Source organism: Malania oleifera, chromosome 13 (assembly GCF_029873635.1).
Source record: "Malania oleifera isolate guangnan ecotype guangnan chromosome 13, ASM2987363v1, whole genome shotgun sequence".
NCBI classification, from domain to species: domain Eukaryota; kingdom Viridiplantae; phylum Streptophyta; class Magnoliopsida; order Santalales; family Ximeniaceae; genus Malania; species Malania oleifera.
Window position 1 is genome coordinate 39,984,974 of NC_080429.1, and position 16,762 is coordinate 40,001,735.

Below are 16,762 nucleotides of genomic sequence, written 5' to 3' on the forward strand. Positions count from 1 at the left end.
CAAACTTTTTTTTTTCTTTCTAAGCCATTAGGATATGGTTCATTAGAGTCCCAAACAATCGAAGTGTATATCAACCAGAAATGATGCAAGGTAGTCTTTCTAAGTCTTTTAACCTGTGTAGTGTGTGTAGCAAGACTTTCAACATCCTTCTCTTGGTTACAACTACATGAAATGGATAAAAATTTCTTTTGATTTAGACTTTGATTGCACTACATCCTACTTATTCCATATCCTCGAAAAGAAAAGAAAAAAAAATTGGGCATGTAACGTTCACAAATAAGTAACTCAGCATGCTCTGAGCTCAAAACCAGTGTTTCCCAAAAGGTGGGCCTAACCAACATGCAAACATCTATAATATGCAAATATCACATTAAAACTTATTAGGTGGAAGCACACTATTGCACATGCAAATTCTCCCCCCCCCCTCCGACTAAAATGAAACATTGTCCTCAATGTGAAAGCATAGCGGAAATGGGAAAAGATATGCATGGGGGAAACAAACCAACAGAAGAAAAAAAGAACAATAGAGAGTCACAACCAAAAAACACAGTAGAAAAAGAAAAGAAAGATGCAAATAAGAACAAATAAAACAAAAAGAAAAAGAAAAGAGTAAATGAGAAAGGTCAGAGGACTCCTCTAGGGTCTTGCAGAAGCAAGACCTCCTCATGTGGATCGAATGGAGTCATGAAGGGCTTGAGATGCTGGCCATTGATTGTGAAGCTGTTGCCGTTCTTTGGATCTACAATTTCTACCGCGCCATGGGAATCAACTTTTTCAACGATGTACAAACCACCCCACCGGGACTTCAATTTTCCAGGAAACAGATGCAATCTGGAGTCATAGAGAAGCACTTGCTGAGTAGGGAAAAGTTGTTTGTCTTTGATTTTCCTATCATACAGCAACTTCATCCGCTCCTTTGCTAAGCGGGCATTGTCATAAGCTTCCCTCCTAGACTCTTCAAGCTTACATACATGCAATTTCCTTAAACCTTTGGTGTCATCAAGTGAAAAGTTAATCTGTTTTATAGCCCAAAAAGTGCGATGCTGAATCTCAACAGGTAAATGACATGCCTTACTGTAGACTAACCTGTAGGGAGACATCCCTAAATTCGTCTTACATGCAGTTTGGTAGGCCCAGAGTGCATCAACAAGTTTTTCTGACCAGTCTTTTCGATTAGGATGCACTGTTTTCTCAAGTATGATTTTGATCTCTCTATTGGCCAACTCAGCTTGACCATTAGTCTGAGGGTGATATGGAGTAGAGACCTTATGGGTCACTCCCTACTTTTGCATGAGTTTTTCAAATGGTTTGTTACAAAAGTGCAACCCTCAATCACTAATGATCGCCTTGGGCATGCCAAAACGTGCAAATAACTCCTAGAGAAAACGGATTATAACCCTGTGGTCACTTGTTCGACAAGGTATAGCTTCTACCAATTTTAAGACATAATCCACAGCAACTAAAATGTAAGAATGCTCAAAAGAGTTTGGGAATGGTCCCATAAAATCAATCCCCCAACAGTAAAAAATTTCAAGAGTCAAAATGGGAGATATAGACATTTCATTCTTTGCTGTGATTTTCCCTAATTTCTGACAAACCTCACAAGTTTTATAAAAAAATTCAACATCTTTGAACATAGTAGGCCAGTAGAGTCCACTTTGCAAAATTTTTGAAATAGTTTTCTTTACAGCAAAGTGGCTTCCACACGCTCCACTATGAGAAAAATGCATCACAGAAATAAATTCATCATCGGGCACACATCTGCGAACCAATTGATCAGAACAATATTTAAATAGATATGAATTGTCAAAATAGTAGTGACGTACCTATGCAAGGAACTTATGCTTATCCTGAGTTACCCAATGGTTTGACATTCGGTGACAAGGTAGTTCACAATATCAGCAAACCAAGGAGCGCGCAACACTGCAAAAAAACGCTTATTAGGAAAATCATCATTTAAAGGGGAAAGGGACACAGATATATCAGGTAACTGCAAACGAGAAAGATGGTCAGTTACAACATTTTCTACTCCTTTTTTATCTCGAATGGTGATGTCAAACTCCTGAAGAAGTAAAATCCATCTGATTAACCTGGGCTTAGCATCTTTTTTTGCCAACAAATATTTCAACGCAGAATGATCAATAAAAATAATAACAGGAGATCCAATGACATAAGAGCAAAATTTTTCTAAGGCAAACACAATAGCCAACAACTCCTTCTCAATGGTGGTATAATTTTTCTCAGCATCATTCAAGGTACGACTTGCATAATAGATGAAAAAAGGCTTGTTACCAACTCTTTGACCAAGAACGGCCCCAAGAGCGAAATCACTAGCATCAGTCATAATCTCAAACAACAAGTCCCACCGAGGGGGTTGCATAATGAGTGCCATGGTTAAATATTTTTTTCAGTGTCTCAAAAGCCTGTTGGCATGCATCAGTCCATAAAAATTCAGTCTCAGTGTGCAATAAAGAACACAGTGGTTTAGCAATACTACTGAAATTCTGAATGAAACGCCTACAGAAGCCAGCATAGCCAAGGAAAGAACGAATATCCCTCACTGTCTTTGGGGTGGGTAATTAGGAAATCAACTCTACCTTGGCTCTATCAACCTCTATACCATGCTCAGAAACTAAATAGGCAAGTACCAAACCACTACTTACCATAAACTGACACTTTTCCTAATCCAACAACAAGTTCTTTTCTTCACATCTTTCTAGGATAGCAGTCAAATTTTTCAAACAAGTGTCAAAAGATTTACCAAACACAGAAAAATCATCCATAAAAATTTCACACATCTCATCTAACATGTTAGAGAAAATACTCATCATGCAGTGTTGGAAAGTAGCGGGTGCATTGCATAATCTGAATGGCATCCTATGAAAAGCATAAGTAACAAAGGGGCAAGTGAAGGTGGTCTTATCTTGATCCTCTAGTGCTACGACAATTTGATAATACCTAGAAAAACCATCCAGAAAACAATAAAAAACATTACCAGCTACTTTTTCAAGTATCTGATCTAGGAAGGGTAACAGGAAGTGATCTTTTCGGCTAACCGAATTTAATTTATGATAATCAATGCACATTCTCCAACTCGTTACTTTCCTAGATGGGATCAACTCTCCACTAGCATTCTCAATGACAGTCAACCCATATTTTTTTGGTACTACCTGTGTTGGGCTTACCCACTTGCTGTCGGAGATGGGATAGATGATGTCAGTAGCTAATAGTTTCAACACTTCTTTCTTTACCACTTCTTTTATGGTTGGATTCAATCTCCGTTGCACATCACGAACTGGACTTGCATCTCCTTCTAGAAAGATGTTGTGAGTACAGATTGCAGGATCAATCCCCTTGATGTTTGCAATAGTCCAGCCAATTCTCCTCGATGATGCCTCAATACTTGCAATAACTCAGTTTCCTGCTTCAAAGTAAGATGAGAAGAAATTACCACATGGAATGTGCCCTCATATGGACCTATAAAAGCATATTTCAAGTCTTTAGGTAGTGGCTTCAACTCAAGTGTAGGGACTTCTTCTTCTGATGACTTCATGACTTCTGGTAAGTCAAGAGCTTCAAAACTTGGCGTACACCAACTACTCATATAACCTGCATTTAACAACTGAGGGGAACCATCTATCTCCGTGCACTGCCCCTCAGATTCTGTCAACTCTCTAGACAAAGGAACTGTCTCATAAAAAATATCAGGCTGCTTGGGAGAGTCATTCTCAAATGCACTGTCAGAACCAAACACAAATAACAACTCTGAAATATCAAAATCATCTATCACATCAACTGCACGTACCTCAAAGTCATCACAACCACTAGGCATCTTGCAAGCATTGAACACGTTCATCTCCAATGTCATATTCCCGAATGTGAGCTTCAGCACTCCACTTCGACAATTGATCAACGCATTGGAGGTAGTAAGGAATGGGCGTCCAAGTATGACACGTGTTTGAGAAATGGTAGAGATAGGCTACTGCATATCCAAAACCACAAAGTCCACCAGGTAGTAGAATTTGTTGACTTGAACCAATACATCCTCAATAACACCCCGTGGTACCTTCACTAATCTGTCAGCCAACTGTAGTACAATGGAGGTTTTCTTTAGCTCACCTAACCCCAACTGCTCATATATCGAGAATGGTAGCAAGTTCACACTACTCCCCAAATAAAGTAGAGCTCTCCCAATGCGAGATTCACTGATCATAATGGAGACGGTGGGAGAACCAGGATCTCTAAGTTTCTGAGGAGTTTCACTCAATATCAATGCACTAACCTGCTCTATCAAGAAAGCCTTCTTCTTTACATTCAATTTCCTCTTCACTGTGCATAAGTCCTTTAAAAATTTTGCATACGAAGGAACCTACTAAATGGCATCCAAAAGTGGGATATTGATTTTCACCTGCTTGAAGATCTCTTGAATCTCAGTATAGTATTTGTTCTTTTGACCAACTACCAACCTCTGGGGATAGGGTACCACAGGTCGGTACTCCTTACTAGTCTCGGCCTCCACATCAACTGAATTCTTCAATTCTTGGCTTACTTCCTCTAGTTTCTCTTGGGCCTCGTCTGACTCCACTGCAACTTCCGATGTCAAGGCAACTGTTTGCCTCTCAGTAGATATCTCGGGTCGGGGGACTTCCTTCCCACTTCTCAAAGTAATGATGACCTTTGCCATCTCAATAGAATCCCTTGAAACATTATGCATTGGCTATTGTTGTTGCCGGTATACCTGAGGATTAGGATGAGGTTGCGCTGAAAATTTCCCTTTCTTTAAGGTACTCAACTGTGTACCGATCTTATTAATGGCGCCTCGCAGTTCATTGTTAGTTTTGGCCTGAATTTGCATGAACTGCTGAAGAGTATCCTCAGGAGACCTTTTTGGTGGAACGGGTGCAACATTAGATGGAAACCCTAGAGGTGAGTAGTGTTGAGAAATCGGATGTGACTGATATGGGTGCTGAGACTGTGATGCAAAGGATTGGGGAGGCTGCTGAAACTGTGAAGAAGATTGACCAGCCTGATCATTCCTCCATGAAAAACTTGCGTGATTCCTCCATCCTTGATTGTAAGTGTTTGAGAAGGGCTGATTGGGAGCTTCGTTAACCCAATTTGCTGACTAAATCTGAACAAACCTTCTCTCCTGTACTACCGTCATGATCGGACAATCTTGGGTCTTATGGCTAGAATCGGCGCATAGAGAGCGCACCTCAACTGATTTCGCTGCTTTCACCTTCTCTAACTCCATAACCTCTACCCTCCTAGCTAATGTAGCAATACGAGCCTGGATATCAGTTTCCTCCTTTACATCATATCTACCTCCACCGCCAATTGCCCTGAGAGGTTGCACTGCCGTTGGTGCCCGATCAGATCGTGTATTCCACTGTTGTGCACTTTCAGTTAAGTAATCAAAGAATGCTAGTGCCTCATCTGGTTCATTGCTGAAGAACTCCCCATTACACATAATCTGAACAAATTGCTTACAATCAGGAGTGAGGGCAGTATAGAAATAATTTACCAGCCTCCAAGACTCAAACCCATGATGCGTACAAATATTAATCAGCTCTTTGAACCTTTCCCAACAAGCTTGGAAAGTCTGATCGCCTCTCTGCATAAACTGGCTGATTTGCTCCTGTAGGAACTGGGCTCTCTGAAAAGGAAAAAAATTATGTAAGAACTCACGTTGCATGTTAGTCTAATCAGAAATAGAGTTAGATCTTAGAGAATTAAACCAGATCTTTGCTTTATCCTTCAAGGAAAAAGGAAATAAACGAAGCTTAATGTATTCATCAGTTCCTGCTCTAGTGATGAAGGTAGTACATGCCAACTCAAAATTGGTCAGATGTTGGTAAGGACTCTCAGAATCCATCCCGTGGAACTGAAGTATTACTGACAACATACCATGCTTAATGGTGAAATTCAGTGCATTATTTGACAAAGCAATACAGGATGGTATAGTGGTGCATGTAGGCTGCAAAAAGTCTTTCAAAGTGTGAGGTGCAGGTCGATGTTCAACCATGCTTTCCTCAAAATTCTCTTCAAAAAGATCACTCAAATTAATTTCAGTGCCCTCACTTACAATGGAAACAGGAAACCTACTACCTAGATTAGGTGACAGTTTATATAGCCTATGTGAAATGTCTCTAAACCAAGGCATCAAACATCAACCCAAATAGCAGACAGTCACCAACATAGCAGCAGTCAAGCATGATCAAAAAATTTTTTACTCCTTTTTTTTTTTGAAAATATTATATATTTTTTTTGTGTTTTTAAATTATGAGAGAAATCAACATAAATGGAGAAACACTAGATTAAAACTAATTCTGGCACTCCCCTGCAATGGCGCCAAAAACTTGACTTACTTCTAAAAATGAGCAGCACTAGGGCTATCCCAAGTATAGGAGTTACGTCGCGTAATAATTAGCCCAAATTGGCCAGATCGTCTCCACAGGGAATGCAGATTAGTTCTAAACTAGCGCAAAACAAAAAAAAAAAAGAAAATAAGAAAAAAAATTTTACTGAACATGTTTCAGATTCAAAATATTTGGGGGTTTTAAAATTTCGTGATGAAATTGAAACAAATTAAAACCTAAAACAAGAACATAACGTGCATAAATTGGAGAATAACTAACACACAATTAAACAAATAAATTAACTAAGCTAACCTAGACAAAAGTCCTTCAGTAATAAACTAACCTAAGATACTACTTGAACAAATATTTAAATTCAACATTAATTTTAAATAAATGCAGCAAGCAAACTCAACACAAAGCATCACTTAGACTAGATTTAATGACTTTAATTAAAAAGAAAAACAAACTAACTTGAATAATAAAACAACCCAAATAAGATTCAACAATAACTCAAACAAGTATCAAATTCAAGAGAGAGAGAGAGTAAAAGAGGGAGAAAAGCAGAAATTAATCTAATAAGAAAGATTTTTCAACAATGGAATAAATTTACACTCTAATCAACTTAAACCAAAATTTAATCGCAACATTAACTTAAATAAAAGTAAACTAAAGACTTAATAATGAGAATAATCCTTAACAAATATTAAATTCAAAGAGAGAGAGGAAGAGAGAGAGAGAGAGAGAGAGAGAGAGAGAGAGAGAGAGAGAGAGAGAGAGAGAGAGAGAGAGAGATGGAGTAGCCGTGGGAGCTCCTCCAACACAGCAGCAGCAGCTGCTGTCTCTGCTTCTTGCACCGGCGCACACCCCCAAAAAACAGCCCCCACACGCCACCTCTTTTCCCCCAAGAAAAACCCTACAAAACTAGCTATCCCCTTTTCCTTCTAGCCCCTTTTTCTACCTTATTTTTTCCTCCCTTGCCCTCCAGGTTTCCAACGCCTCCTTAGATGAAAGAAGCCCCTGCTAGCATCACTTGCATGGCCAGGTCACATAATGACCCGACCCACTTCATTTTTTTTTTTTTTTTTGTTTCTTCTTTTTCTTTTTTCTTTGTTCCACCACGCACAAGCCCTATTTTGACCATATTAAATTCCATATCTTTCAAATCTCAAAGCACAAAAGTTGTAGAGCTCTCTCTCAGCTTTCCCTAGAATTTTGAATCGTTTCGATCGGAGCTCAAACGAGAAATTTACGCTAAGATTACGGAGTAATGCCGAAATGGTCCATAAAACAGCGTATGGTAACTTCATGTCCGATTTCTGCCTTGATGCAGTTAGTATTTATCAAAATGCAAAACATAAAAATTGTAAAAAGTTTTGTTATCTTTTTATAGCACCTTGAATCATCAAAATTGGAGGACATATGAGAGAGTTACGCACAGATTACGAAGTACCGTTGGTTTTTAGCTTCCAAGAATCGTCCTGCGATATAAAAATACCAAAAAAATAATAATTTACTCAATAAAATCCAAATATTATAAACGTGACACAATGTTAATTTATTGAGATTAATTAGGCATTTAATTAAAAATATAATTCGTAATGCATGAATTAAAACACCTAATTATGAAATTTAAGCGCGTAATCACCTTACTGAGTTAAAATTATTTTAACCGAGATAAAATTGGGTTAATTCGGGTTAATAGTGCTTAAGCATTTTGGAAATTTTCTAATAATACCCATTAGGTACCAAACGGTTATATTTTTGACCTTGTCTATAAATATAGGTTCATTTGTGGTGATTAATATGAGAGTTGCCAAAATCATTAGCAAAAATCCTCTCTATCTCAAAATTTCATTTTACCCAAAATACTCTCAAATATTCATTCCTTTGATACATCTTGATATTGTGAGAGTTAATTGATTGTCCTTATGTTTATTAGATAATGCCAATACTCCTATTTGTTTAGTTGATTGTTTGATATTATTTTTGGGGAGTCAAGCAAGAAATTTCCCACAGATTTTTATTTGATAAATATAGTGTTTGGAAAAACTCATTAGCTTAAGGATCTTTGCATTGTTGTTGCAAAGATTCCTATAGCTTGATTTTGTGTTGCAAAATATTTTCTACAAGCTATAATACTTTTCAAACTACTCTTGAGCTCATTACATTGAAGGAAAATTTTTGAGTTAGTTTGAATATTTGATTAAGCATCTTAGAAACTCTGATTGAACATTGAGATTTGATATTAAATTGTTTCAAAGATATAACTTGTTTTGAACACTTTTGAACATTCTGGTGATAATATCTTGTCGAGTGTTGTTTGCACAAATATTCACATCACTGAGCTTACATTACCTATATTGTTAATATGCATGTGATAGATTACATTGGGTTCATATCTGCTTTACTTGAGAAACATAATCACTGTACCAGTTATTTTGTGAAAAATACTGTTGTATTCCGGACATGGCCTAAGGGGACGATAATCTAGCCCGTAAGGATTGTTAGGGCCTTCTCCGCCCCGCAAGGAGAATTTGTAAAGGTTAAGGTCAGCCTTGTGCTAATTGACCTGGTTGTATTAGGTGTCACTCCACCCGTTAAGTGAGCATTAGTGGAATCCTTGAGCTTGTGAGCTAAAGATGGGGACGTAGGCACAGTTGGCCGAACCCCGATAATATATCTGGTGCTGATTTTATTTTCCACAATTTACTTTCTGCACCTATATGTTTATGTGTATCGTTTAAATATTTGATTGAAATTGTGAATACATAGAAAGACCTTAGGTTTGTGAAATACTACTTGCTAGATTAGTTGAACTTAGGGGATTACTTTTTAAATACCCAATTCACCCCCTCCCCCTCTTGGGAATACACCAAAGCTAACACATATCCATTTAATTTGGATTTTCTTTTCCACTATTTCACTTTTCTCATATTAACATTTCCAAATTCAATATTCATTGTAGCTGTTAGTTGCAATGTTCACATTCCCAATATTCACAATTACCATTCACAATTCAGTATTTATCAATCAATATTCTCATTTCAATATTCCTAGTAAATTCACATTTATCTACTAATAAATTTTCAGTATTTCAATACTAGTTTCATTTCATAACAATATGTGTGTGTATATATATATGAAAATATATTACATATCACATGTTTCATCATTTCTAGTATGCACATTTCAATATTTCATATTTCCCTCATTTCACAAAACCCTTTCCATATTTCATATATTTCCATATTTCCTTATATACATAAATATCAGTATTTCATACTTTCACTGTTTTCATAAAAATCATTTCCATACATCCTTTTATCCCATTTCATTATTATCCAGAAATCACAATTAACATTTCATCATTTTCATATGATCATATGCTACACAAATTTCATTTATTAATCATATCATAATAATTTTAGGGAAAATACAATAATTCATTTCACATATAATTCACCCAGTATTTCACAAAAATACTTGCTATAATTTATTCCCTTTACCTGGCTTACTGAAATGCTCGCAATTTAATCCAAACTTACACCCACAATGTTCCTAGTTCAACACCCTGAAATTTATATTTTCTTAAACAAAACTTCAGTATTATTTCATCTACTATACTTTCTTCAGTCCAAAAATATCAAATACCTTATAAAATTTAAAAGAACCAACTTATCCAGATTTTGGGATGGTGCCCAAGTTGGCCTAACTAATGAACTACTCCAGCAGACTTGAAAAGCATCTTCCCAGGAGTAGTGTGGCGGCTTCTGATTGTAGAATCGACGAAGAACGAAACCAGAAATCTAGAGAGAAGGTGAGGGGATCGAAATTCTAGAGAGAGAGAGAGAGAGAGAGAGAGAGAGAGAGAGAGAGAGAGAGAGAGAGGGAATTTGCATGCAATTTCTCATTGGAAACCCGAGCTCAGCTTATTTATAAGGTGTAGATTTGTCGACGATACACGTCACCTCGTCGATGAGTCTATGAAGGGAGTTTGTTGATGAACTCGTAACTCTCGTCAATGAACTTTGGGCTCTACTGAACCTCTTTCGGTAAATTCTCGTCGATGAGACACACATCCACGTCGACGAGCCCAAGAAGCCTATTCGTCGACGAGCACTTTGCGCTCGTCGACGAGACCCTACTGAATCCCCTTTTGAAAATTCTTTTCTCTCATTCCTTTTATTATTTATTTGCTATAATTCTCTGGGTCTTTACGTTCATGTTCAGGTTCACCCATATATTAACAGGTGACTAATATGTAAATCCAAATCTGTCCGTTTAATAAATAAGTCACCTATTTAAAAATATAATTTATTTATTTTAAAATTTTTTAAACATTACATAAAAATTGACATTTTTTAATAAAAAACACTCCTTCATTTTATTTTTAAACGGGTCATAAACAAGTGACCCAACCCGAACCCCCCTAACCCGTATAATAAATGGGTTGGGTTTGGGTTAACTCATTTATAAATGGGTCAACTTGTATTAAATTCAAACCCCATTTAAACGGGCAGGTTACGGGTCATCCGTTAGTTTCGACTTGTTTTACCACCCCTAACATTTATATATAGAAGAATTTATATTGAAAAAATAATAAAACCATATTTGATTAATAGAATGGAATGAAATAAAAATTCAAATGAAGAAAATGATGGAATTAATTAGCAATAGATTAAATTTAATTTAATTTACATTAATTTCATTTAAAGGTGTTGTAAAAACACAATTTGCACCATTTAGAACAAAATTGCTGTTTTTTGAAAATTTTATTAATAAAAAAAATATAATACATTGAAAAGATAGAACTATCATCTCCTAACCCTTAATCAATACAGCTCAAAATCTCAAAACTCTAGTCTAACATGTGCTTAAAATTTGAAGTTCAAACCTTTCATTTGAATTTTTTTTAAAATTTAAACAAAATAAAATATAATCTTAAACACTTGAAAAAATTCACGCTCCCCAAATTAAAGAGGAGTATAATAAATGTATCCATAATTCTCATCAGGTTCATCGTCATCTTGGTCACCAAAATAGACGACTCCCGCAGCGAGAAGAAGTGCAGTTCCAAGACAAAGCAGGACCTCCGCCAAATTAATCATCGCATAATCTCTATCCCAAAAAAACCGGGTTGTCCCTTCCTTTGCGCCGCCGCCGCTGCAACCGATCTGCCCGACGGCGCCGTCGTACCAAAGGTACCGGAGGATCTGGAACGCCGGGTCGAAGAACTCCTCGACGCCGTGAACGGTCACAGCCCCGTCGTCGTAGATATCCCAGTCGACAATCCTGACTCCGTTGACGGAACTGGGGGCGGTGACGACGAGGGGGTGGCCGGGGAGGAGGGTGTCCAGCTTGGATCCGACCGGAAAGCCGGCGGACCCCAAGACTTTCTGCTCAAGTTTCCTGGGGACAAAGTGATACTGGAGAAGGGTGAGCGGGGGCTGAGGAAACTTGAGGGAGAAGAAAGCGGCGTCTTGGGGGCAGAATATGGTGAGGGTGGTGGAGTTGTTGTGGGTTTTGATGAGGTCATGGAGGGTGAGGTGGAGGATCATGGAAATGGCGCCGTAGCCGTGGTCGGAGAGAGCTCCGGCGATCGCCTCCGCCCGAGTTGGTTCTCCGCCGGCGGATTTTATAACGGGTAGTGGCAGAAGGCCTAGGGCGGCTGAATGGGGGAGGAGGAGGAGGAGAACGGAGAAGAGGAAATAGAGTGGGAAGTGGGAAGCCATGGGAGGGTTGGAGAAGAGCGTTTGTGGTGCGTGTGAATTGAAAGAAAAAACAAACCTGGCTGAGTACTTGCTTATATAGGAGTAAGAATCCTGATGGCTGCGGAGTTGGAGTTCCGGTAAAAGTCTTCTTAAAAATTAATGCTTAAGATAAATCAATTAACTTAAGAATCAGTTGGTCTTCAAGTTACTTAGTTTTTAAGACATTATGTTAACTAATTTTTTCAATGTAATTTATTAAATTTGTCAATTAACTTAAACCCGGATCCGGTGCGTTATACTTGATAAAATTCCTGATAATCCATAAATCAATATATATGCAGCGGAAAACATAAACATAATCTCCATATAACATAATATCAGAGTTAACTAATTCTAACTACAATCCATAATAAATCATCCATCACCTGCATTTCCATAAATCTACATAACTCCCATAACATTTCAGTATTTTTATAATCATTCTTTACTCAATAGCCTTAAAACATACATATTTACATTCCCCAGAATTAACATAGAAATATACCCTTTTCTTTTTCTATTTCCCAATAATGTTATAAAAACCTTGAGCTCTCAAAACTCAATCTCGAGGAAATCCTGAAAAAGATAAATTCATATTCGAGTGAGACACATCTCAATGAGGGAAGAAACAATATATTAAATACAGCGTGTGACTAATATGAGGTATATAGATATCATTTTAAATACATTTGCAAATCATTATCATAACATTAAAACCATTTTCTGAACCTAAACAATCACATGAAGAGATTTACCCACGAGATTACCCAATGATAGGGTGATTACCCGCTCATACAAGTAGCATCCCTCTACTTTGATACTTAGGTAACTCTAAGGTCACAATTAAAACATACTAGAGCACTTACCTTACTCAGTAAGCCCTAAAGTGTAAGATTAATCTCGTACTCACACAGTTCAACAATAGTTTACCAGCAAAGGCCCTAAGGATAGGGAAATCTACCCGCCTATACAAGTAGGTTCCCTCTACTCTAGTACGTTATGCGACTACTGCCACATTTGAAGCTACTAGTGCACTCGCCTTACTTAGCAACCTCTCAGGCGAAAGGTATGCCTCGCCCAATCATAACATGTTCTACGTACATACATACTTCTAATATCATAATACATCATTCTTTCTATCATTATTTAATCATACACATCTGTTCATATTCATAACCTAACATTGCATTGCATTTCATTTTAAGTGACTCTTTCCCATTTGTATCATTCACGTTTTACATTTCATTTCATTATACAGTCATTCCATTGTCATTTCATTGCATAACGTTTTCATTTCATTCCTTCGTACTACAGCTGGTCTTTAGCCATCATCAGCTAGTTCACATAAAAATGCGCTAGAATCTGCTAACATGCCTGTCTTTCAACTGTCTTACATTTACATGGTTGCATTTAACATACATAAGCAGCATAATCCATTTCATATTTTATTCTTAATACTTTACTAACTTAGCTTGCATCTCATACATTTAACATGTATTTGTATAGAATCTCATGTCACACAATTTAACAGTAAAATTCGTACATATTCTTATAAAATAGGTCAACTCACATTTAACATTATATGCTGAAAATACATTTCATTTCTTACATAATTCTTCAGAAACTACTTTTCACTTTCATCAGTTCATTTCCACATGTACATAACTAAATAAATGGTCCTAAGCTCATAAATCATAGTTTTACATGGTTGGAATTTTAATAATTCACACCAAAACATACATATAATATAACATAAATTATTACCTTTAATTTCATAAAATTTTATTTAATATATAATTTCCCCTTACCTGGTTTCTTGAACTACGCCAACAAGGGCCACAAAAAGATACCTGCGACGCTCACTCGGACCTTAAAATAAAAATCCTAGTTTTATGTAATTAATCATGAATAAAGTATTATTTTAATATTTCTTAAACCCATAAATTCTAAATAAATAAATATACCCTTAAATATAGCCAAATTTCAAAATTTCTCAAATCTCACTCTCGCTTTGGAGTGGGGCCTAGAAAATCTCAATTGGAAAATTACGTATGCCAAAATGACGATAATCACGACTAGGACCCCATGGTGGTGCCTGATCGTTTGTTTAACAGCAAATTTAACAAGAAATTGAGAAATTAGGAAAAATTTGTCTTACCCCAGAAATGGTGCCTACGCCGCTCCCATGACAAATCTGCTCTAGTAGAAATGTCGGTGACAGAGTTAGGAATCTAACGACACCTTCTATTTCCTGATCGGTCGAATATCTATCGAGAAATGAGGGAAGAGAGAGAGGTGGAGGCGGAGAGCCTGAGAGAGGCTGACAGAGAACAAAAGAATCGCCTGGGGGAGGGGGCGCTGCAAATCTCAATTTGAGATTTACTCCAGGAAGCTTCCTGAGGAATCTTTTAACAATATATATATATTATACTTTAACTTTTATATATATATATATATATATATATATCTTTATTCCAATTTTTTTTACTATTCTTTTATTTATTTATTTAATTTAATAATGTTCAATTAATTAACTAATCAATAATTACTTTTAATTTTAATTTTTTTATAATTTTTTTTTCGGGTTATTACAGGTATAGGGACTTTTTATAATACATCTGTGTTGACTTTTTGAGTTCGATCCCTGTTTTGATGCTGACAAAGCACCAATTTCTTATGTGTGTTTTTAAGTGTTTGAACAGGTTTACTATTCAACACACACATAAGGCGAAAGGGAAATGAAAGCCAGAAGACTTAAAGCTTACTTTAATTAGCGTATTCCATGGAGTGAAGAGTAAAAGAAGAAGACATTTTGATTCTACTTGTATTGCATTTAATTTTTATTGTTTTGGTGTGTAATAATGCATACATCTGCATGATACATCTAAATGCTCAAATTTAAAATAGGCAACTAGAGTTTAACCAAAAACCCTTTTCTTAAAAACTAAAATCAAACAAAGGTTTTGGAACAGCCTTAGGTGACTTCGGTTGACCGACGTTGGGTTTTTAGGCTTAATTCAAAAGCCTCAGTCGACCGAATCCTTTAGCAAAAATTAGCTTGGTCGATTGAACTAGCCCTAAGTAAAAAATTTGACTATCTCAGTAGACCGAACCTATGGTAGTATAAATTCCATGATCGACTGAATGGTCAAGAAGTCAACATATTGACTTCACTCGGGCGAGCATTCTAAAATGAACCTGTTGTCCACAGTCGACCGAATTGATATGTGTCTGACCCCCAACTACTTGGTCGACCGAACTAGCAGTTCAAATTGGCCACGGTTGACCGTAACTCATGAATGGTCAACCGAACCTTGCCTTGGTTGAACGAATCTATAGGAACGGTCAACCGACCTTGTCTTGGTCGACCGAACCCACGAAGGGGTTTAGAATCGCCTTGATATGGTCTACCAAACTTGCAGTTCAAATTATCCTTGGTCGACTGAACTTAGTGATATGGTCGACCGAACCTTTAATATAGTCGATCGAACCTATTGCGTTGGCACATTTTAACTGCAGTAATTGGGGTTAAAATTTAACTAAACTTTTCTAATAATACCTAACATGTTCCCAACGGTCAAAAATTTTCCAAACTCTATATATATCCCATCATAAGCCAAGATTAGTTACTTTGATTAGTTCCAAAATTCTCTCAAATATTTTTTTAATCAAAGTTTCCCCATGTAAACTTCTATTTCAAAAATTATTTTTGGGGTTAAATTTTTATACTCTCCAAACTCTCTTCCATTTTTTCTTAAAAATCATTTTTATAAGAGAGTATTTTTATTTGGGCATTTATTTTATTCAAGGGTCTTACTCTCTTTTGGTTGCATGTTTGAGAAACATTTTTTTAGAGTAAAGCCTTGTGATTTCTGCACATATTTTTGTGGTAAATATTTTGTTGGAGAAATATATCCTTGCTTTGATTTGCACATAAAGTTTTAAATGCTTGTAATTGTTTTTGTGTGTACAAAGCTTTTGAAAGTAAAACCCTAGGCTCTCTTATTTCTTATTACATAGAAATATTTGATTTAAGGTTTAAATCTTTAACGTCCTCATCATACATATTATATTCAAAGATTACAAAAATTATTTTTAAAGCACCTTTTTCTCTACTAAGCATAAATCATATCATAAGAGAGTGCATATGTTTTAGAGCTTTAGTGTTGTACATCTCTACTTATATTCATAAGCATATTTTTGTATGAAAAATATTTTTATTGTAGATTGGTTGGGTTCAGCCTCGGAATTAAACTGGGGAGTCTCAGCCTTGTAAGTGAGATCCGTTAGGCTCAGCTCGGAAATTTAACTAGAGAGTTTCTGTTTCGTAAGGGAGACAAGTTAGGCTCCGCCTTGTAATTGAGTTAGGGTTTTCCTCGCCCCATAAGGAGAGAATGTAAACGGCTTCTGCTCTACCCATTTAAGTGAGCAGGGATAGTGTAATCCTTGGGGGGGGGGGTATACCCAAGGCAGGGACATAGGCTGGTTTGGCTGAACATCGATAACAATATCATGTGTGTGTCTCTCTCCCTATCTCATTTAATTATTGCACTTTAATTTCCATATGTGTATGCTTACTTGCTCACTGCTATAATTATTTGCATGCACACATTTAATTTAAATGAGATATGCTGCACATGTGTATGTCTGCAC

General features: G+C 36.6%; 1 protein-coding gene across 1 annotated transcript; it reads right to left on the reverse strand.

The window, feature by feature from the left end:
• Positions 1 to 3,313: 3,313 nt before the first annotated feature.
• LOC131145812 (uncharacterized) lies at positions 3,314 to 4,714 on the reverse strand. Its single transcript, XM_058094996.1, has 3 exons — positions 4,409 to 4,714; positions 3,984 to 4,249; positions 3,314 to 3,737 (listed from the first exon to the last, which is right to left on the reverse strand). Exons 1-3 carry the CDS (start codon positions 4,712 to 4,714, stop codon positions 3,314 to 3,316), a joined length of 996 nt encoding a protein of 331 aa, XP_057950979.1.
• Between the last annotated feature and the right edge of the window lie 12,048 nt (positions 4,715 to 16,762).